This window comes from Aquarana catesbeiana, linkage group LG02, assembly GCF_042186555.1.
Source record: "Aquarana catesbeiana isolate 2022-GZ linkage group LG02, ASM4218655v1, whole genome shotgun sequence".
Classification (NCBI taxonomy): Eukaryota; Metazoa; Chordata; class Amphibia; order Anura; family Ranidae; genus Aquarana; species Aquarana catesbeiana.
Genome location: NC_133325.1, coordinates 731,157,550 through 731,181,169, shown reverse-complemented (window position 1 = coordinate 731,181,169; position 23,620 = coordinate 731,157,550). Strand labels below are relative to the sequence as shown.

Sequence of the window (23,620 nt, the reverse complement as noted above, 5' to 3'; positions counted from 1 at the left end):
ACCTGAATTTACAAGGCCGTTCAAGCAGGCCTTTTAAAAAAAAAAAAAAAAAAATTAGTTTCACATGTGCTAAATTTAGTCTGGAAAGTCTTACAGCATCACAGCACACCAGATGGCAAAGCACAGACCTCTTCTTAAAGGTAGTATAAAGGTTGTAAAAATAACAGAAAAAATCTAACAGAACAAAAGGAAAAAAAAAAAAAAAGTATCCTTATGTGTGTCAACTCTGGAAAGTAAAATTAGATTTTTGCTGGCTGTCAAAGCAATTCCCTTGATTGTATGCAGATAAGGATCTCTGATGGCGGATGTGCATACTTATACCAAGTCACTGTGGGTTGGAGGTGAAAGGATTAGCATACCAGCCAGGTAACTAGCACTTTCTGAAGGTTAGCCAGGCAAGATAGCACTTTCAGAAGAAAGTCAGAAATTGCAGGCCCTGACCAGATTACCTATACTTGGTAGAGGCACCTTGGGGTTGCAATTATTTTGGAGTATGTCTAATAGCTTTGCATGTCTGGGTCTGGAATTTTTTCATATTCATTTTGAAAAAAACTGCTAAAGCTTTCCCAGGGTGGATGGGGACCTTTGGTAAATATTTTAGTCTTGCCACATAGTCATGGACGATTCTAAAGCTGGCCATACACTGTATGAATTGTGGCAAGTTTCCAATGTACCGGATTAAATTTTCCTAGTGGGTGGTCCTGTTGCTCCCTTCCCATGCCAGACATCCTTCAACTGAGGAGCCAGGTGGAAAATTGCTGGCCGAACAGCAACTCCATCATATCAGATGAAGCCACTATTCGGTCGCCAAAATACATTAGACACAGTGGAGATCTATCCGCACTATGTAGCATGTATTAAGGAATCTGTTAAGAATTTTTTTTTAGAAGCCTGCAAGCCTATATTTGTAAGGCAAGCTTAAGACATTCAGGTTTTTGCTTTTAAACTACTTGTGTAGTTCTGAGTTTGCCTTTGGGATAATTGTCCTATTTGAAGGTGAACTTCCACTCCATTTCTCAGGTCTTTTGCAGGCTGTAACAGGTCTTCTAGAACTGACCTGGTTATTGCTTCATCCATCTTACCCTCAATCCTGACCAATGTCCCTGCTGAGGAAAAGAATTCTCACAACATAACACAATCAGCATATTTTAAGCCAGCCATAGACAGTTCCAATCTCGGACAGTTTACCAGCTGAGATTCGAATCACATATGGGCAGGATGATTGTACCCAAGTTGATCGATGGATCATCTTGAATACAAGCAGAATGTATGAATTTTCATGCAATTATTGACAGCTGCTATAGCCACTAGCAATAATCACTGTGTGTTCTCCAGGCCGAGACGGCTCTATGCTGCACCCCCCTGCCGCGAAAACACAATAGCTCTGCGGGGAGGGGGTGGGTTACCCCATCAACTCTGACTGTGTTGATGGGGGAATCAAGTTTTGTTTCTCCCTCTCCCCCCCCCCCCCCCCAACAATAGCTCCGTTTTACAAAGCTTCCACAAAACCAACTATTTCTGTAGTCCAGGTTATAGTTGTCAAGTGAATAGTTTCAGCCACATCAGATATCGAATATATATATATATATATATATATATATATATATATATATATATATATATATATATATATATATATATATATATATATATATATATATATATATATATATATATATATAAAAACAGTGTATTTAGAGCTTCCCCTGGCCTCTCGTTTGCTTCTCTGATTATTAGTCTTCTTACCTGGTCACTGAGTAGTCAGCCATTTCTGGCCAAAATCACAATAGTGGCATAAGGTCTATTTTAATACTGAACTGTTTTTTTTGAATAACACACCCCCAACTACCTCTTCTCCAGCACTTCTTGAAATTTGTTCTCAGAGTCCCTTTGGTCTTCATGATGCCTCTGTTTAGGTATAGCTAAGGCTAAGTGCTCACAGGCATTGAACTATGGCCACTTTCACACCAGGGCATCAGCGGTAAAGCGCCGCTATTTTTACAGGTGATTTACCGTCGTTTTTGCGGAGGTTTTTGGCCGCTAGCGCTTTTAACATTTTAAAATCAATGAAAAAGCGTTGCTATGCAGTCAGGGAGAAGCAAAAAATGCGACCAAACTGCCTGTTTCTGCTGCCCGTGTGTGTGGTCAAGGTCCTGACTTTGATGTCTACAAACAAATCGTGAGTCACAAGCTTAAGAGGATTGCAAGTGGATGTAAACCCTCACATATACCCAGTGAAGTGAACAGCCTCAGATGATGCACAGAGATGAAACAAATCCCCCTACCGTCTACAGCTTTCTATACTCTTTAGAAAGTGCACGTCCTGTTACAAATTTTTCTTCTCGTTTCAGCAGTGGGTGGGTAGTCTGGGCATACACTGTTTGAGAGCTGATTGGAGAAAAGGCACACACCCCCCTCCACATAGGCAGAGGAATGAAGAAAACTCACAGAGCTGTGCTGTGAATAGACCAGCTCTCTGCTTAGACCTCTAATCACCCTCTCCAACACAAGCTTACAGCTGCTTTTATCTCCTGTATCAGAAAACTAGCCAGAAGTTATCATGTTGATAACAGAGGAACAAGCAGCAAAAAGGACATGGGACTTAGGGCTTTGGAGAGAGAGAGAAGAAAAAACACTATAGATATATGCGCCCATGTCAGATTTCATAAATGCAGTTTACATCCACTTTAAAGTAAATGTAAACTCCATTTTTTTCATTAAAAATCATTTTGCACAGAACAGCCCAATAATCCTCTTCTGGGGTCCTCCCTGCTGCTGGTTGCTATGAGGTTCACTTGTGCAGGCTTCATCCCGAGCCATGTTGTGTCCATAGACACATACAGCGAGACTCGGCCATGCTCCCTGCTCTCAGGCTGCGAATGACAGCAGCAGGAGCCAATGGCTCCAGCTCATGCCTCCATTTCCAGTTAGGGGTGAGAGCTGCTGATGTCAGGCACAGCGCTGGATCAGATTGGGCTCAGTTAAGTATAAGGAGGGCTAGAGGGAAAGCTGGACATGGATGTTTTTTTTTTAACTTACTACAGAAATACATTAAAAAGGGGTTATAAAGGTTTTTTTTATTTAATCAAAATAACAAACATGTTATACTTACCTGCTCTGTGCAAGGGTTTTGCACAGAGCAGACCCGATCCTCTTCTTCTGGGGTCCCCCGCCGGAGCTCCTGGCCCCTCCTCTTCATCGGGTGCCCCCACGGAAAGCTGCTTTCCATGGGGGCACCCGTGCGGGTCCCTTCCCGACTCCCGCTGCTGCGTCCATTGACACAGACAGCAGGACTCAGCCCCGCCCCCATGTCACTGTATTTGACTGACAGCAGCGGGAGCCAATGGCTCTTGCTGTTATAAATCTGTCAAATGAGAAGAGAGACAGCGGCTGGAGCTGCTGGGCTCATGCACATCGCTGGACCAGGCTCGGGTAAGAAGGGGGGGGGGGGGGGGGGAGGTCTGGTGGAAGGTTTTTCACCTAAGTGCAAAGAATGCAATTAAGGTGAAAAACCTTGAGACTTTACTATCACTTTAAGGTAAAAAAAAAACTTCTCTCTTTATAACCACTTTAAGGTGGTTAAACAGTTTATATGTGTGAGTGTTTAAATAGTGATTTGTTGTGAAATGCTAGTTGCACAGCTGCCATGCCGATCCTCCTCTTTTCTATCTTGCTTGGGCCACTGACCTGGGGCATGACAACCAGAATTTCAGAACAAGTCAGTATAAATCTATATAGTTCCCCTCACACAGGGTACATAACCCTTTTGTCAGATGCCCTCCCGAAAACAGCCTCTCTACTTAAGAGTATTTGGTACTCTAAGAAAAATAAATTACAAAACGATCAAAGCAGCCAATCAGGTCTCAGCTTAGGGAAGTCAACTCAGTAAACATCCAGTTCTGGTTGAAGTGGGTTGCTGCACTTTATAAGGCTTCCTCCTAATGACTAGGCCTATCCGAATATTTTTCAGTATCCAGCAGTAGCCCCCTTCTTGCTGTGTCCTCACGTGTCTATTCCCACATATTTTATTACCCAATTCATGGATTCAGTTTCTCCTCCAGAATATTTCCTGGCTGAAGAAGTTCAGCCAAATCATGTGTGCCTGGCATGACTTGTGCTGTCTCAGGATCCTATGACCAGCACCTGTTCCCCCGACAATTTACATTATAGGGTTTCACTGTCTGCTATGCCTGCTGCCAGAACATTAATATGTTGTTGGTTAACCTTTCAAGGATTATAAGTACATATGAGACAGCTTCATCAGGCTGCACCTACTGCCGTAGTGTATGCGTCCAGCCTTTGCCTGAAGTAAGTCTAATACAAGTGGTAAAGTGTAAACATGTCGGGAAGTCATTCTGTAGCATGCACCAGTACCAAGTCTGTCTACCTAACAGAAGGTTATGTTTGGAGTACACATGTAGACTGTACTGTGATCAATGTGCATTTATCAGTACAGATAAAATGTATTAGAAAAAAAAAAAAAAAAAAAGTAGGATGCTATTGCTCGCCTCTTGAAAATGTTAACGGCAGAGTTATGTTAACCCAAAAGGCTCAATTCTTTCTGACCACTGACCTGCAGCAAGTATGTGGAACAAGAGCTCTGACTTTTCGGTGGCTTCACTAGTCACATGCTTGCTCCAGGTCAATGACTTGAGTATTTTGAAACATGGACAACCAGCATTTTCAAAAGGAGGTCAATGGCAGCCTCTGTATCTCTCTTAAGCCCCGTACACTCGATAATAGAATTTTATTTTTTTTTTTGCATGCTAGTCTATTGACACAGACAGCAGGCCTCGACCCCGCGTCATTGGATTTGACTGACAGCAGCGGGAGCCAATGGCTGCACTGCTATCAATCTATCCAATCAGGAACCAGACACTGGTTGGAACTGGTGTGCTCGTCCCTGCTGCTGGAAAGACGGGGTTCAGGTAAATAAAAGGGGATCTCTGGAGGGCTGCTGCATGACAGAAGGTTTTTCACCTTAATGAACAGAATGCAATAAGGTGAAAAACCAAGGGTTTACAACCCCTTTAAAGGACCGGAAAGATTTGCCCCCTTAATGACCAGACCATTTTTTTTGCCATACGGCACTGTGTTGCTTTAACTGACAATTGTGCAGTCGTGCGACATTGTACCCAATCAAAACGTATGTCATTTTTTCCCCCAAAAATAGAGCTTTGTTAGAGAACCTTAGTGAACAAACAGCATCATCAAGACCAAGGAACACACCAGACAGGTCAGGGATAAATTTGTGGAGAAGTTTAAAGGAGGGTTAGGTTATAAAAAAATATCCCATGCTTTGAACATCTCACGGAGCACTGTTCAATTCATCATCCGAAAATGGAAAGAGTATGGCACAACTGCAAGCCTACCAAGACATGGCCACCCACCTAGACAGACAGGCCGGGCAAGGAGAGTATTGATCAGAGAAGCAGCCAAGAGGCCCATGGTAACTCTGGAGGAGCTGCAGAGATCCACAGCTCAGGTGGGTGAATCTGTCCACAGGAAAGCTTTTAGCTATGCACTTCACAAATCTGGTCTTTATGGAAGAGTGGCAAGAAAGCCATTGTTGGAAGAAAGCCATAAGAAGTCCTGTTCGCAGTTTGTGAGAAGCCATGTGGGGGACACAGCAAACATTTAGAAGAAGGTGCTCTGGTCAGATGAGACCAAAATTGAACTTTTTGGCTTAAAAGCAAAATGCTATGTGTGGCGGAAAACTAACACTTCACATCACCCTGAACCATGATGGTGGCAGCATCATGTTATAGGAAAGCTTTTCTTCAGAGCAGGGACAGGGAAGCTAGTCAGACTTGATTGAAAGATGGATGGAGCCAAATACAGGGTAATCTTAGAAGAAAACCTGTTAGAGTCTGCAAAAGATTTGAAACTGGTAGCGGAAGTTCACCTTCCAGCAGGACAACAACCCTAAACATACAACCAGAGCTACAATGGAATGGTTTAGATCAAAGCATATTCATGTGTTAGAATGACCCAGTCAAAGTCCAGACATAAATCCAATTGAGTATCTGTGGCAAGACATGAAAATTGCTGTTCACAGACACTCTCCATCCAATCTGACAGAGCTTGAGCTATTTTGCAAAGAAGAATGGGCAAAAAAATGTCACTCTCTAGATGTGCAAAGCTGGTAGAGATATCCCCAAAAGACTTAAAGAAAAAAAACTGCGCTAAACCCTCATACCATGTGTAAGGGTATATGTGAAAAAACGCCAAATTGATTGTAAAAGTATATGTGAATCCTCTAAAAATTAAATTAGATAACATACAAAACAATAATAAACAATCAATATTGTATAGTAAAAGTCACAAAAGTGCCGAAAGCACAAAATAGTGAAACATAAACAAAAACGTTCCAGGACCAAAAAGTAAATCTTCTAAAGAGATAGGAAGAGTCCCCAATTGGCTCTTTGTAGGGATCAGTGTCTGAAAGTGAAAAGTGAAAACGACACCTCTTGCAGTGATCCTCCACCTTTAAGAATGCATGCTTACCAGATAGTAAGCTCAATAAGCTCGTAGATAAACCAAGGGCCGGATAGCTGTCCGTTGTCAATAAAGTTACATGACTTTTTTGTTTATGTTTCACGATTTTGTTTTTTTCGGCACTTTTGTGACTTTTACTATACAATATTGATTGTTTATTATTGTTTTGTATGTTATCTAATTTAATTTTTAGAGGATTCACATATACTTTTACAATCAATTTGGCGTTTTTCCACATATACCCTTACACATGGTATGAGGGTTTAGGGCAGTTTTTTTCTTTCTTTTTGTCCCATTATTGTGTATTGCACATTTGAACTGCAGCTCTTATTAGTTTTATTCTAGCGCAGTGTTTCTTGTTCCATCCCCAAAAGACTTGCAGCTGTAATTGCAGCAAAAGGTGGTTCTACAAAGTATTGACTCTGGGGGCTGAATACAAATGCACACCACACACTTGTCAGATATTTGTAAAAAAAAAAAAAAATATAATAATAATAATAATAATATTGTGAAAACCATTTATCATTTTTTTCCACTTCACAATTATGTGCTACTTTGTATTGGTCTATCATATAAAATCCCAATAAAATACATTTACATTTTTGGTTGTAACATAACAAGACAAAATGTGGAAAATGTCAAGGGGTATGAATACTTTTTCAAGGCATTGTAACATCTCAATCAGTAAATCCGCAGCACAATTTATGGAGCAAGGCCTCTGCAATATGGAAACCTAAAGTACTTTGAAAACAAAACATGCACATATGAAAATACAGAAAAAAAACAGATGCAGCAGCAGAGGAAAATGTCTGATTGCCAGTAACAGCATCTCCATACCACATGGAATTACTGCCATCATTCTGGAAAGGTTTCAAGCTTCAGAATGTTAAACAGCTGCACTCACATACAGTCCAAATAATGGACATAGAACGCGGCATGCTGATTTCTCCTCATAAACGCGCAATGGTCAATGCTAAGAATAATTGCTCACAAATTACAGGTGTGTGTGTGTGTGTGTGTGTGTGTGTGTGTGTGTGTAACTGACTATACAAAAAAAATAAACAGACATACAATAGTATATGTAAGGCCCCTTTCACACTTATACGACTTGTCCCGCGATTTTGTACTGCAAAATCGTATGACAAGTCATTCTCCATGATTTTCAATGACTACCATCCATATTGGCACGACTTGAAGTCGTGCCGACTTCAAAGTAGTTCCTGCACTACTTTGGTCCAACTTCAATGTGAGTTGATGTCCATAGACCTCAATGTTAAACCCTCAAGTAGCATGCAAATCGTACCTGAATAATATAGACACGATTTCAGTACGACTTTGTAAGCACAAGCTGTGCTTACAGGAATGGCAGGAAAAGGAATTGTCTCTCACCAAGTATGTTTTCATTGGTTAATGCCAAAGTTGTGGCAAAGCCGTACAAAGTAGTACTGATCCCAAATCGCAGCAAAATTGCCGTAAATTTGCATGACTTTGAAGTCGCACAAGTGTGAAAGAGGCCTAAATATCAATTAAATGTCTTACAAAAGTCTGATCTGTATCAAAGCGATTGTCCCCCGGTGCCAATGTATAAACCTGTTCTAACAAAACTATAATTCAATATTGTTTACCAGAACAACCGCCAACATAGCTGACATGCAACAGCCTCAATCTGCAAAGAAGCAACAGTACTTTACTGGTATTCCTCATTCTATTTACTGAAATCCACCATCACTCAATCTGAATGTTATCTCCCAATTCTTTATTTTCCCATCACCCAGAATGGCTGAGTTTCCTGTTAACATTTGCCTGACACGTCGCTCCTACATGTAAGAATCTACTTTGTGGATTTTTGTGAAAATTCAATAAACATTTAAAAAAAAAAAAAAAAAGGAAATACTTTTTTGCTAGAAAATTACTTAGAACCCCCAAACATTATTTGTAGTCAGAGTCTTCAATTGGAAATGCGATACCCTAACTACCAAGGCCTGAGGTGTGCCTTGGCCTAGTTGGTCAGTTCGCCTGAAAAACAGGGCAAAAGACACGAAAGTAGGTGTGATGAAAAGCTAGATGAAAGGTGGTAACGAACCGTCTGATAGGGTGGTGCGCGCCCAGATGGCTTCAGTATACGGATCCAGTGTACAACATCCCATGAATTTATGATAAGAAGGCCCCCCGACGCCTCCCCCCCGCTTGGAACCTGCAACTGCCCAGAACCCACATGAGATCAGTAACCGATTTGGATTAAGCCAGATTACCGAGAAAACCCAGACATGGGAACGAACTGCTTGTGCAAGAAGAAACGTGAGGGGAAAGGGAGCAAGAACTGACCCAAGAATCCCTTGCGAAATAATGGCAGAGAAGAACGAACACTACGAATGGACACCAGTTAAGTAGCGCCCTGAAATTCCCACGAACCCCTGGCCTGTCTATACTTGGTATGGGGAAGTTTGAGAGGGTGAGCTGCAAAAATGGACGACCTGACAGGAGTTTGCAGGGGTCTGAATTGCTGGATACCTGATGGATATGTTTGATAGTGGCAGCTAAGGCCAATATGCTGTGGCAATAAGCACCATAAAACATGGAGGAAACCATACCCGACACCCAAACTGGTCCCACACTATATAAAATCGGGTCATGCTTCTGCTTGTGACCTGTCAACTGAGTTTGAGTCCTGACCAGAGGAAGGAGGGCCAGACTGCATCCTGGGGAATAAGTCTCATGGCATGATTCGGCATACCCAAAGTGACTGTAAGCCCCCCTTTTTAAACAGGCTGGGGATCGGACAAAAGATGACTGGTCTAATGTACCTGAGCAGTTCTCCAGGCAACATCGTAATCAAGAGATTGCGCCGAGAGTGGAACCCAGAATAACGATGACCCGAACCCACCACTTTTTTTGGGCCGTCCAGGGGACATTGGCCCAGCACACACCCTGAGAGAGACTATAGAACCCTGGGCGGTAACCAGGGTCTCCATGACAGGACATGACTGAATGAATGACCCCCTGCAGGTACCCAAGACCCAAAGCAAGGACTGCTTTCGACCCAAGGGTGAGCCCAGTGGTGAAACGACATCAACGGCACCATTATCTTGCCCTACCGATGGGCAGGTCTGATGGAAGCAAGTCCCAGCATTGATGATATCAGTTTTGATGCCAATACACCCTCCCCAACTGTAGCAAGTGCTGAATCGCCAAATCCACATACAAGTACCTTGATGAAAAATGTTTCCACAGGAAAGAGAGCAGCCAAAAAGTAACAAGCGATATTGGAAACTTGCCACTGGGTATCCTTGTGGCCCGGCCCCCCACCTTCAGAATGAAGGTAAAGAACCAGACCAAGTACCCCTAGGAAATACCACCTCCAGTATCTTGAATGGCAACGAAAGCATGACTGTCAGCTGAAGCCAAGATACTACAAACAAAAGAATCTGACGAGATAGAGATGAGGCCCGCGTGCAGGCTTGAAAAATGCTGCCAGCAGGGCTGTCTGACAAGGAACATACTTGGCTCAGGCATATAAACCAGAAGGCTTGACAAGACCGGTGAACTGAGGGGATGTAAAAAGAGCAGGAGCTTGGGGTCCGCAGACACCCCGTCTGACCGGGCGAGCTTTGATCACCTCCATCCTGTCTTGGAATCGTAACAGACCGTGGCGTGGAGAGCACATCTGCCCACCAGAATCTGCGTTAAAGAATACTGCCCAGAACCTGTTCCATGCTGGTGGATGGGAGTAGCTGGGATGTAATTGGAACCAAGCTAAAGTGCACCGCCTTCCCGGCTGTGGCCGGAAAAGGAAAACCCCTGTGACAAAGCACTGCTGCGTGCTTGAGTGTGGACCAACTCCTTGATGACGGAGTGCTACCATGCTCCAAACCCCCCCACCCCTCCGTGAGGTTGAAGGGATGAACGTGAATTGGTTGCTTCTGAAACGTGCGGCCTGCCCAACCCAAGGAAACAGAAACTAGAGAAGAAGAGACAACAGACAACCAGACATGAGAACACCACCCCTCTGTGAGGATGTGACCAGAAATGACAAGACCACAGCGCGTGAATGAAGCTGATGACAATCCCCCCCCTCTAGTGTATGTAGTAAGTAAGCCCAAGTAACCTGCAGTGCAGAGACAGGTAGTAAAACTGAAATCAGGGCTAGTGTACCCACAGACCGCAGTGGGTAGTCGTACAGGTGTAATGAAATGAAACATGCATCGTATGACATATGGTATACGGGCGAGAAGATTGTGGTCAACATTAATTTAAAAAACGAAACCTCAGCCCCTATGGATCTGTAGACATGACAGATCCTGAGATGTGAGCACTGATATCTAAACCCAGGTGTACGAAGAACACTGAACAAAAAGGTACGATGAGACATAGAAACAGACGAAGAAGAATGGACTATTGGTGTATGTCGTAACTGTATGGCACCTATGTGCTACAACAGAACATGCTGTAATATGACCGCTATGACAGAAATGCTATGACAGAACCGCAGAATACCCTAAGACAAGAACCACTGTGACAGAACACGCTCTGACTGAAACCCGCTGCTAAGGCAGAAACGCTAAGGTAGAAATGCCATGACAGAACGTTAGGAACAGAAGAAACTTATACAACAGAAATGCTAATGGCAGAAATGCTGTGACAGAAACATTATGAGAGAAAAGCTGTGACAGAAACGCTAATGACAGAAACGATATGACAGACACTCTAATGGTAGAAAAAGCAGTGGCAGAAACGCAGAGACTGAAATGCTGAACAGGATGCTATGACAAATCACATTTATAGCAAGAAATGATTGTGACAATGGAGCTAAATCGTCAACCAGCCCCCCACCCCAGCTGAACATCAGGCAATCAGACCCTCAAACCTACCACGACCTGGACTGCAAAGATGAACGCAAGCAAACCCTCATGCATGTGAAACTGCCCAGCTCCCCTCAGAAATCTCAGACCCCCCCCCACCGTTGGTGGACCTGGGATCTTAGAGCTCCCCACCTGGTGCCTGAAGGCAATGACCCAAGTTGTCAGAACAACTAGGAATGCTGACACCTGAACAATTATGGTCCTACTCCTCTTACCCTTATGCCCCAGGAAAGGATGAACAGAGAGGCATCCGGCGCCCCCCCCCCGGCTGATGCCCGCTGACCCAGAAACATGGAACTGGAGAGGTGCACCACCACCAGACTCCTGGCCGATCATGCTGCCACTCTGAGCTTAGGGAGAAGAGGGCGGCAGCCCCCCAACCATGTGGGATTGAGCCCAGGAGAAGTAGGTAGGTGGACGGACAGCCCCCCTCCCCCCCGGCGTGAGCACCAGGGAGAAGCAGGCGGACGGCCCCCTTGATGCTCGAGAGAGCCCTGAGCAAAGTGGGTGGGAGGGTGGGTTTATGGCCCCCCGCACCGGGAGAAGCGGGCGGGTGGACGCCCTTGATGCCAGAGAGAGTCCTGGGGAAAGTGGGTGGGCGGACGCCCCCCCCCCCCCGGCACGAGCACCGGGAGAAGCAGGCGGGCGGCCCCCCTTGATGCCAGAGAGAGTCCTGGGGAAAGTGGGTGGGTGGATGGATGAATGGACAGCCCCCCCGGCACAAACCCCGGGAGAAGCGGGCGGGCGGCCCCCTCAAGCTGGTCTAACACTGGGATGAATGGGTGGATGGTCCCCCGGATGGTGCCCAGCGTGAGCACCGGGAGTGGAACCGCCACAATTGCTGCGGCTGACCACTGCTCTGTGGGAAGCCAGAAGTAACGCGCGTCGGCCGCGTCATCCCCGAATGCGAGCTGACTCAGGAACATGCAGAGGAGGAGGGATATGTACCCTTCAGACTCCTCCCACAAATGCAGGCTAGCGTTCGGCCAGCCTTCTTAGATATATATTTTTTTAGAAGAGACCCGATCGAATAAAATGGTGGGCATTGCAATTTTTATTTTGGTCACATGCTATTCGTGCAGTGGATTTTTTAAGCACAAAGGGGCAGAACCGGAAGTGACAAACTATGCATCGCTCACGTATTCCAGGGTTACAGAGAGCGGGGAACGACGTCAGTTCCAGTCTCTCTCTACAAGGCAGCCATCATCGCTCCCAGCCTCCGCAATGGGACCTGAGAGCCCGGGAGAGGCAGCGGCTGTAGCGGGAGGGAGGTGGGACCCCCTTCTGTACGCACAGAAGTGATCACGTGGCTAATTAGCCACTCAGATCACTTCTACCATGTAGAGAATCGCCGGCTGAAAAGATTGATACCTGTAAGTGCAGGCATCATCCCGGTATAACCACTGAAAACGGAGGACGTCCATGTACGCCCAGCCAACCGGAAGGCTAAGTTCACCTTTTGTAAAACAAAAAAAAAAAAAACAAAAAAAAAATTGATAAAGTGATATTTTTTTTTTTTTACATTGCATCCTGTAAAGCATAGCACCCCTGATTGCTGGTGTAATGCTTGGATCCTTTAGGCTCTCAGTACACCTCCGATATGGACAGGCAATTACTGAATGGCAGGAAGAATCAATGAACTACGGGAGCCAACACCCTCGCAGTTCATTGAGAACTGCCAGCCATCCGCTGCAAAGGCTGATGGTACTTGTCTATTCATTCACAGATACGGCTGTGTGAGCAGAACCCTGCAGGGCCACGCTGTTTTCAAATTGTGACAGCGGGCGCAGGGAGAAGGTTCCCTGTCACAGAGAGGGGAGCACTGGCGGTGGGTGGATAGGAGCATGTTACATAATATTACCACCCTAAATATGGGTATAACATGTTCCTAAGTCCTCATGCACACTGGATGTTAAAAACATACCAGTAGCATTAGCTGTAGAATGAGTTTCAGTGTTTTTAAGCAAAACTATACTGCCACAAAAGCTTTGTGAATAATCCCATTATTCTCAAGACACATCACAGCATAGCAAGTGCATGTTAAAGTATGAATTACTATGGTGCAAACAAACCCTAAAGCAGAGCTGGTATAAAAATGCAAGGTCCACTTATGTTGCAGCTCCCAAGCCCTCAAATAAAAAAACAAACAATGCTTACCTAACACCTTAGATCAAAAGGCATAACTACAGATCATGGTACAGGGCCATTCACAGCGGCCCTTTACCATGTGATCAGCTGATCACATGTGAACAGACTTGCCTGTTATCTGCAATTCTTTTCTCCCATGCTGTGTCTGTGGGAGAAAAGAAGTACTGGTAAACAACAAGACTGTCAGTACATTGTTTACACTGATAAACAGGGCACTGATCATTAGTGCCACCTACCAGTGCTCATCAGTGCCGCATATCACTGATTCCTCATCAGGAATTCTGAGTGGAGAACGCCTCTCTCAGAGCCCAGAGCCTGAACTCACAGTTCCTCCTACGGCTGGGAGAGCCGATCTGCTCCTTCTCCTCCTGTGTGCATCATGAGAAGTGTGAATTCAGATGCTTAGCTTCACACTTCCTGCGGTGCACACAGGAGGAGACGGGTGGGAGGAGAAGGAGCAGATCGGCTCTCTCCTCTCCCATTATTGGGAGGGGAACTGTCAGTGAAGGCTCTGGGATGTATGAGAGTGGCACTCTCAGCTCACAGTCCCACGGACAGCAACCCCGCTGGTTAAGTATATCATGGATAGCGCCAAGCATGCCACGGATAGTGGTGTAAAAGAAATTTGTAAGTTCTGTATATGATTGTATTCTATTTTGTATGTATTGCACGCTGCCCTCACTGTGCACACGGCACTAATAATGTTTTCATTACATGTCTGCATTCTTTCGAGTCCTGATTAGAATTAATCTGCCTATGTTACGACCCTTGTTACCATGAATATTAATGTGATACCTACGTAATCATGTGTATAAAAACCTTCAATTGCATCATAATAAAGCAGAACAGTTATATGGAAAGATGCGGAGTGTATCTTTTGTGTCTGTTCCCTACTGCAGTAGTTATTAATTTGGAATCACTAATCAATATGAGGATAGGAGTTGCTTATCTATAAATTTCCATGTCAGTGGAAAGCTTTTCGCGGACAACGGATAGCGGCAAGCATATCGCGGACAACGGACAGCGGCAAGCATATCGCGGACAACGGACAGCGGCAAGCATATCGCGGACAGCGGCAAGCATATCGCGGACAGCGGCAAGCATATCGCGGACAACGGATAGCAGAAAGAATATCGCGGATAACGGCAAGAATATCGCAGATAACGGTGACTGGGATCCCAGGTGTTCAGATCACCTTGTACAGCTGAATGACAGGCAGCAAGAAGCCGGGGCTGTCCACAGCTGGAAGTGTTTATCTGCACATAGCCCCCACATCCAGTGGCTACAGACATTTGTCCCTCTGAACGAGTAGACGCAGGCTTAGGCCTCATTTCCATGGAGTGTATGAATCCGTACCCCATGTGAGGGCCGGGTTTACTCCATGTCTCATTGTGCAGGCAGTTCCTATGCTGTCAAATGAGACGCAGCTGCTGCCCCCAATGTGCATGGCCCCGGACACACCTTACAGTGGTCACCACTGATTGGAACACCTGAGATCCCAGTTGCAGGTATCTGCAGTCTATCTGCTACACTGTAGATGGTGTAGGATGTGTGAATGAGGTCTAAGGCATGCAAAGATGCATGGACAGGCCCTGAAAACCATTGCATGTATCTGTATGTGTGTAGAAATGTCCTATGATGGTGTGTATGTCAGTGGTGGGTGGGCCTATGGTGGTCTGTTTGGGTTCCAGGCCTTTGCTGGTCATGCCGTCTCTGTGTTCGGGGCAGTCACAGGCTGGGAGGGTATAGGATCTCCTCCAGTATTAGGCTCCCAGACCACAATCTGTAGTACACACAGCCTCTGCCAGGAATGCTGGGTGCCCCCCGCCTGCACTCACACCTTCTGGGGGGCCCATCCCCGGCTCCAAGGGCCACATTCCCAGAAAGGAGCACACTGTGTACACTGCATGTAGAGAAGGCCTGGAGGAGGATGGGGGAGGGATATGGATCAGAAGCCTGGCCCAGGATGGATATACACAGCTGGGAGGAGGAAGTGGGGGAGCTGCAGGTCATCACATCCATAGAAGGCCTAGTATGACACGGGAGGGGGATGTGGGTGTGCAGGGTAGGGGGGCATGGCTGGCAGTGTTGGGGTGCAGGGGGCGCTGTCTGCAGAGATAAGCATTGCTCAGGCTGGCAGGGTTGGGGTACTCGGTGGTCGCACTGTCCATAGTGAGGTGTCACTCGGCTCACACCTACCTTCTGGGAGTTCTGCTGCAGGACATTCTGCTCCACGGTCATGGCCCAGCTCCTCCTCCCCTCCCGCCGGGGCTCACACTGCACACTACGCGGGGCTCAGGCCTGCCGGACGGGGACATGAGCCTGGGAGAGCCCGGCTACCGCCCGATGTGCTGCCTCTCCTCCTCCCAGCACCGACACCGCCCGAGTCTCCCCAGCGGCCGCACACAGATCACCACTCCCACCGCTCACATGGAGAGGGGCGGCCGCTGTGCTCCGCACTCCTCCCCCCCACTCTGTGTCTGCACCGATCATCACCCATCTGTACCGAGCCCTCAGCCCTGCACACCGATCATCACCCATCTGTACCGATCCCTCAGCCCTGCACACCGATCATCACCCATCTGTACCGAGCCCTCAGCCCTGCACACCGATCATCACTCATCTGTACCGATCCCTCAGCCCTGCACACCGATCATCACCCATCTGTACCGAGCCCTCAGCCCTGCACACCGATCATCACTCATCTGTACCGATCCCTGCACACCGATCATCACCCATCTGTACCGAGCCCTCAGCCCTGCACACCGATCATCACCCATCTGTACCGAGCCCTCAGCCCTGCACACCGATCATCACCCATCTGTACCGATCCCTGCACACCGATCACCCATCAGTACCAAGCCCTGCACACCGATCATCACCCATCTGTACCGATCCCTGCACACCGATCATCACCAATCTGTACCGAGCCCTCAGCCCTGCACACCGATCATCACCCATCAGTACCGATCATCACCCATCTGTACCGAGCCCTCAGCCCTGCACACCGATCATCACCAATCTGTACCGATCCCTGCACACCGATCATCACCCATCAGTACCGATCATCACCCATCTGTACCGAGCCCTCAGCCCTGCACACCGATCACCCATCAGTACCGATCCCTGCACACCGATCATCACCCATCTGTACCGAGCCCTCAGCCCTGCACACCGATCATCACACATCTGTACCGATCCCTGCACACCGATCACCCATCAGTACCAAGCCCTGCACACCGATCATCACCCATCTGTACCGATCCCTGCACACCGATCATCACCCATCTTTACCGAGCCCTCAGCCCTGCACACCGATCATCACCCATCTGTACCGATCCCTGCACACCGATCATCACCCATCAGTACCGATCCCTGCACACCGATCATCACCAATCTGTACCGAGCCCTGCACAGTGCACACCGATCATCACCCATCTGTACCGATCCCTGCACACCGATCATCACCAATCTGTACCGAGCCCTGCACACCGATCATCACCCATCAGTACCGAGCCCTGCACACCGATCATCACCCATCAGTACCGAGCCCTGCACACCGATCATCACCAATCTGTACCGAGCCCTGCACACCGATCATCACCCATCAGTACCGAGCCCTGCACACCGATCATCACCAATCTGTACCGAGCCCTGCACACCGATCATCACCAATCTGTACCGAGCCCTGCACAGTGCACACCGATCATCACCCATCTGTACCGATCCCTGCACACCGATCATCACCCATCTGTACCAATCCTTGCACACCGATCATCACCAATCTGTACCGAGCCCTGCACAGTGCACACCGATCATCACCAATCTGTACCAAGCCCTGCACACCGATCATCACCCATCAGTACCGAGCCCTGCACACCGATCATCACCCATCTGTACCGAGCCCTGCACACCGATCATCACCCATCTGTACCGATCCCTGCACACCGATCATCACCCATCTGTACCAATCCCTGCACACCGATTATCACCGTCTGTACCGAGCCCTGCAGAGTGCACACCGATCATCACCCATCTGTACCGAGCCCTGCACACCGATCATCACCCATCTGTACCGATCCCTGCACACCGATCATCACCCATCTGTACCGAGCCCTGCACACCGATCATCACCCATCTGTACCGAGCCCTGCACACGGATCATCACCCATCTGTACCGATCCCTGCACACCGATCATCACCAATCTGTACCGAGCCCTGCACACCGATCATCACCCATCAGTACCGAGCCCTGCACACCGATCATCACCAATCTGTACCGAGCCCTGCACACCGATCATCACCAATCTGTACCGAGCCCTGCACAGTGCACACCGATCATCACCCATCTGTACCGATCCCTGCACACCGATCATCACCCATCTGTACCAATCCTTGCACACCGATCATCACCAATCTGTACCGAGCCCTGCACAGTGCACACCGATCATCACCAATCTGTACCAAGCCCTGCACACCGATCATCACCCATCAGTACCGAGCCCTGCACACCGATCATCACCCATCTGTACCGAGCCCTGCACACCGATCATCACCCATCTGTACCGATCCCTGCACACCGATCATCACCCATCTGTACCAATCCCTGCACACCGATTATCACCGTCTGTACCGAGCCCTGCAGAGTGCACACCGATCATCACCCATCTGTACCGAGCCCTGCACACCGATCATCACCCATCTGTACCGATCCCTGCACACCGATCATCACCCATCTGTACCGAGCCCTGCACACCGATCATCACCCATCTGTACCGAGCCCTGCACACGGATCATCACCCATCTGTACCGATCCCTGCACACCGATCATCACCCATCTGTACCGATCCCTGCACACCGATCACCCATCAGTACCAAGCCCTGCACACCGATCATCACCCATCTGTACCGAGCCCTGCACACCGATCATCACCAATCTGTACCGATCCCTGCACACCGATCACCCATCAGTACCAAGCCCTGCACACCGATCATCACCCATCTGTACCAATCCCTGCACACCGATCATCACCAATCTGTACCGAGCCCTGCACACCGATCATCACCCATCAGTACCAAGCCCTGCACACCGATCATCACCCATCTGTACCAATCCCTGCACACCGATCATCACCAATCTGTACTGAGCCCTGCACAGTGCACACCGATCATCACCCATCTGTACCGATCCCTGCACACCGATCATCACCGTCTGTACCGAGCCCTGCACACCGATCATCACCCATCTGTACCGAGCCCTGCACACTGATCATCACCCATCTGTACCAATCCCTGCACACCGATCATCACCAATCTGTACTGAGCCCTGCACACCGATCATCACCCATCAGTACCAAGCCCTGCACACCGATCATCACCCATCTGTACCGAGCCCTGCAGAGTGCACACCGATCCTCACCCACCTGTACCGAGCCCTGCACACTGATCATCACCCATCTGTACCAATCCCTGCACACCGATCATCACCAATCTGTACTGAGCCCTGCACACCGATCATCACCCATCAGTACCAAGCCCTGCACACCGATCATCACCCATCTGTACCAAGCCCTGCACACCGATCATCACCCATCTGTACCAATCCCTGCACACCGATCATCACCAATCTGTACCAATCCCTGCACACCGATCATCACCCATCAGTACCGAGCCCTGCACACCGATCACCCATCTGTACCGAGCCCTGCACACCGATCATCACCCATCTGTACCGAGCCCTGCACACCGATCATCACCCATCTGTACCGATCCCTGCACACCGATCATCACCCATCTGTACCAATCCCTGCACACCGATCATCACCAATCTGTACCGAGCCCTGCACAGTGCACACCGATCATCACCCATCTGTACCGATCCCTGCACACCGATCATCACCGTCTGCACCGAGCCCTGCACACCGATCATCACCCATCTGTACCGAGCCCTGCAGAGTGCACACCGATCCTCACCCACCTGTACCGAGCCCTGCACACTGATCATCACCCATTTGTACCAATCCCTGCACACCGATCATCACCAATCTGTACTGAGCCCTGCACACCGATCATCACCCATCAGTACCAAGCCCTGCACACCGATCATCACCCATCTGTACCAATCCCTGCACACCGATCATCACCCATCAGTACCGAGCCCTGCACACCGATCATCACCCATCTGTAACGAGCCCTGCACACCGATCATCACCCATCTGTACCGAGCCCTGCACACCGATCATCACCCATCTGTACCGATCCCTGCACACCGATCATCACCCATCTGTACCAATCCCTGCACACCGATTATCACCGTCTGTACCGAGCCCTGCAGAGTGCACACCGATCATCACCCATCTGTACCGAGCCCTGCACACCGATCATCACCCATCTGTACCGAGCCCTGCACACCGATCATCACCAATCTGTACCGATCCCTGCACACCGATCACCCATCAGTACCAAGCCCTGCACACCGATCATCACCCATCTGTACCAATCCCTGCACACCGATCATCACCAATCTGTACCGAGCCCTGCACACCGATCATCACCCATCAGTACCAAGCCCTGCACACCGATCATCACCCATCTGTACCAATCCCTGCACACCGATCATCACCAATCTGTACCGAGCCCTGCACAGTGCACACCGATCATCACCCATCTGTACCGATCCCTGCACACCGATCATCACCCATCTGTACCGATCCCTGCATACCGATCATCACCCATCTGTACCAATCCCTGCACACCGATTATCACCGTCTGTACCGAGCCCTGCAGAGTGCACACCGATCATCACCCATCTGTACCGAGCCCTGCACACCGATCATCACCCATCTGTACCAATCCCTGCACACCAATCATCACCAATCTGTACCGAGCCCTGCACACCGATCATCACCCATCAGTACCAAGCCCTGCACACCGATCATCACCCATCTGTACCAATCCCTGCACACCGATCATCACCAATCTGTACCGAGCCCTGCACAGTGCACACCGATCATCACCCATCTGTACCGATCCCTGCACACCGATCATCACCCATCTGTACCGATCCCTGCACACCGATCATCACCCATCTGTACCGATCCCTGCACACCGATCATCACCCATCTGTACCGATCCCTGCACACCGATCATCACCCATCTGTACCGATCCCTGCACACCGATCATCACCGTCTGTACCGAGCCCTGCACACCGATCATCACCCATCTGTACCGAGCCCTGCAGAGTGCACACCGATCCTCACCCATCTGTACCGAGCCCTGCACACTGATCATCACCATCTGTACCGAGCCCTGCACACCAATCATCACCCATCTGTACCGATCCCTGCACACCGATCATCACCCATCAGTACCAAGCCCTGCACACCGATCATCACCCATCTGTACCAATCCCTGCACACCGATCATCACCAATCTGTACCGGGCCCTGCACAGTGCACACCGATCATCACCCATCTGTACCGATCCCTGCACACCGATCATCACCCATCTGTACCGATCCCTGCACACCGATCATCACCCATCAGTACCGAGCCCTGCACACCGATCATCACCCGTCTGTACCGATCCCTGCACACCGATCATCACCGTCTGTACCGAGCCCTGCACACCGATCATCACCCATCTGTACCGAGCCCTGCAGAGTGCACACCGATCCTCACCTATCTGTACCGAGCCCTGCACACTGATCATCACCATCTGTACCGATCCCTGCACACCGATCATCACCCATCTGTACCGATCCCTGCACACCGATCATCACCAATCTGTACCGAGCCCTGCACAGTGCACACCGATCATCACCCATCTGTACCGATCCCTGCACACCGATCATCACCATCTGTACCGAGCCCTGCACACCGATCATCACCCATCTGTACCGAGCCCTGCACACCGATCATCACCCATCTGTACCGATCCCTGCACACCGATCATCACCCATCTGTACCGATCCCTGCACACCGATCATCACCCATCTGTACCAATCCTTGCACACCGATCATCACCAATCTGTACTGAGCCCTGCACAGTGCACACCGATCATCACCAATCTGTACCAAGCCCTGCACACCGATCATCACCCATCAGTACCAAGCCCTGCACACCGATCATCACCCATCAGTACCGAGCCCTGCACACCGATCATCACCCATCTGTACCGAGCCCTGCACACCGATCATCACCCATCTGTACCGATCCCTGCACACCGATCATCACCCATCTGTACCAATCCCTGCACACCGATTATCACCGTCTGTACCGAGCCCTGCAGAGTGCACACCGATCATCGCCCATCTGTACCGAGCCCTGCACACGGATCATCACCCATCTGTACTGATCCCTGCACACCGATCATCACCCATCTGTACCGAGCCCTGCACACCGATCATCACCAATCTGTACCGATCCCTGCACACCGATCACCCATCAGTACCGAGCCCTGCACACCGATCATCACCAATCTGTACCGAGCCCTGCACACCGATCATCACCCATCAGTACCAAGCCCTGCACACCGATCATCACCCATCTGTACCAATCCCTGCACACCGATCATCACCAATCTGTACCGAGCCCTGCACAGTGCACACCGATCATCACCCATCTGTACCGATCCCTGCACACCGATCATCACCGTCTGTACCGAGCCCTGCACACCGATCATCACCCATCTGTACCGAGCCCTGCAGAGTGCACACCGATCCTCACCCATCTGTACCGAGCCCTGCACACTGATCATCACCCATCTGTACCAATCCCTGCACACCGATCATCACCAATCTGTACTGAGCCCTGCACACCGATCATCACCCATCAGTACCAAGCCCTGCACACCGATCATCACCCATCTGTACCGAGCCCTGCAGAGTGCACACCGATCCTCACCCACCTGTACCGAGCCCTGCACACTGATCATCACCCATCTGTACCAATCCCTGCACACCGATCATCACCAATCTGTACTGAGCCCTGCACACCGATCATCACCCATCAGTACCAAGCCCTGCACACCGATCATCACCCATCTGTACCAAGCCCTGCACACCGATCATCACCCATCTGTACCAATCCCTGCACACCGATCATCACCAATCTGTACCAATCCCTGCACACCGATCATCACCCATCAGTACCGAGTCCTGCACACCGATCACCCATCTGTACCGAGCCCTGCACACCGATCATCACCCATCTGTACCGAGCCCTGCACACCGATCATCACCCATCTGTACCGATCCCTGCACACCGATCATCACCCATCTGTACCAATCCCTGCACACCGATCATCACCAATCTGTACCGAGCCCTGCACAGTGCACACCGATCATCACCCATCTGTACCGATCCCTGCACACCGATCATCACCGTCTGTACCGAGCCCTGCACACCGATCATCACCCATCTGTACCGAGCCCTGCAGAGTGCACACCGATCCTCACCCACCTGTACCGAGCCCTGCACACTGATCATCACCCATTTGTACCAATCCCTGCACACCGATCATCACCAATCTGTACTGAGCCCTGCACACCGATCATCACCCATCAGTACCAAGCCCTGCACACCGATCATCACCCATCTGTACCAATCCCTGCACACCGATCATCACCCATCAGTACCGAGCCCTGCACACCGATCATCACCCATCTGTAACGAGCCCTGCACACCGATCATCACCCATCTGTACCGAGCCCTGCACACCGATCATCACCCATCTGTACCGATCCCTGCACACCGATCATCACCCATCTGTACCAATCCCTGCACACCGATTATCACCGTCTGTACCGAGCCCTGCAGAGTGCACACCGATCATCACCCATCTGTACCGAGCCCTGCACACCGATCATCACCCATCTGTACCGAGCCCTGCACACCGATCATCACCAATCTGTACCGATCCCTGCACACCGATCACCCATCAGTACCAAGCCCTGCACACCGATCATCACCCATCTGTACCAATCCCTGCACACCGATCATCACCAATCTGTACCGAGCCCTGCACACCGATCATCACCCATCAGTACCAAGCCCTGCACACCGATCATCACCCATCTGTACCAATCCCTGCACACCGATCATCACCAATCTG

The 23,620-nt window shown here is 49.2% G+C and overlaps 1 protein-coding gene across 3 annotated transcripts in view; it reads right to left on the bottom strand.

Annotated features, from left to right (window-relative positions):
- The window catches only part of USP25 (ubiquitin specific peptidase 25), a 165,141-nt gene extending 149,193 nt beyond the window's left edge, over nucleotides 1-15,948 (bottom strand). For 2 of the 3 annotated variants that reach the window (XM_073617061.1, XM_073617062.1), the window contains exon 1: nucleotides 15,705-15,947. In XM_073617061.1, the coding sequence (XP_073473162.1) occupies nucleotides 15,705-15,746 (42 nt within the window). In that variant the 5' untranslated portion in view covers nucleotides 15,747-15,947. Of the gene's footprint in view, nucleotides 1-15,704 lie in introns of all 3 variants that reach the window. The other variant, XM_073617060.1, reaches the window with a different exon arrangement.
- Nucleotides 15,949-23,620: the final 7,672 nt, after the last annotated feature.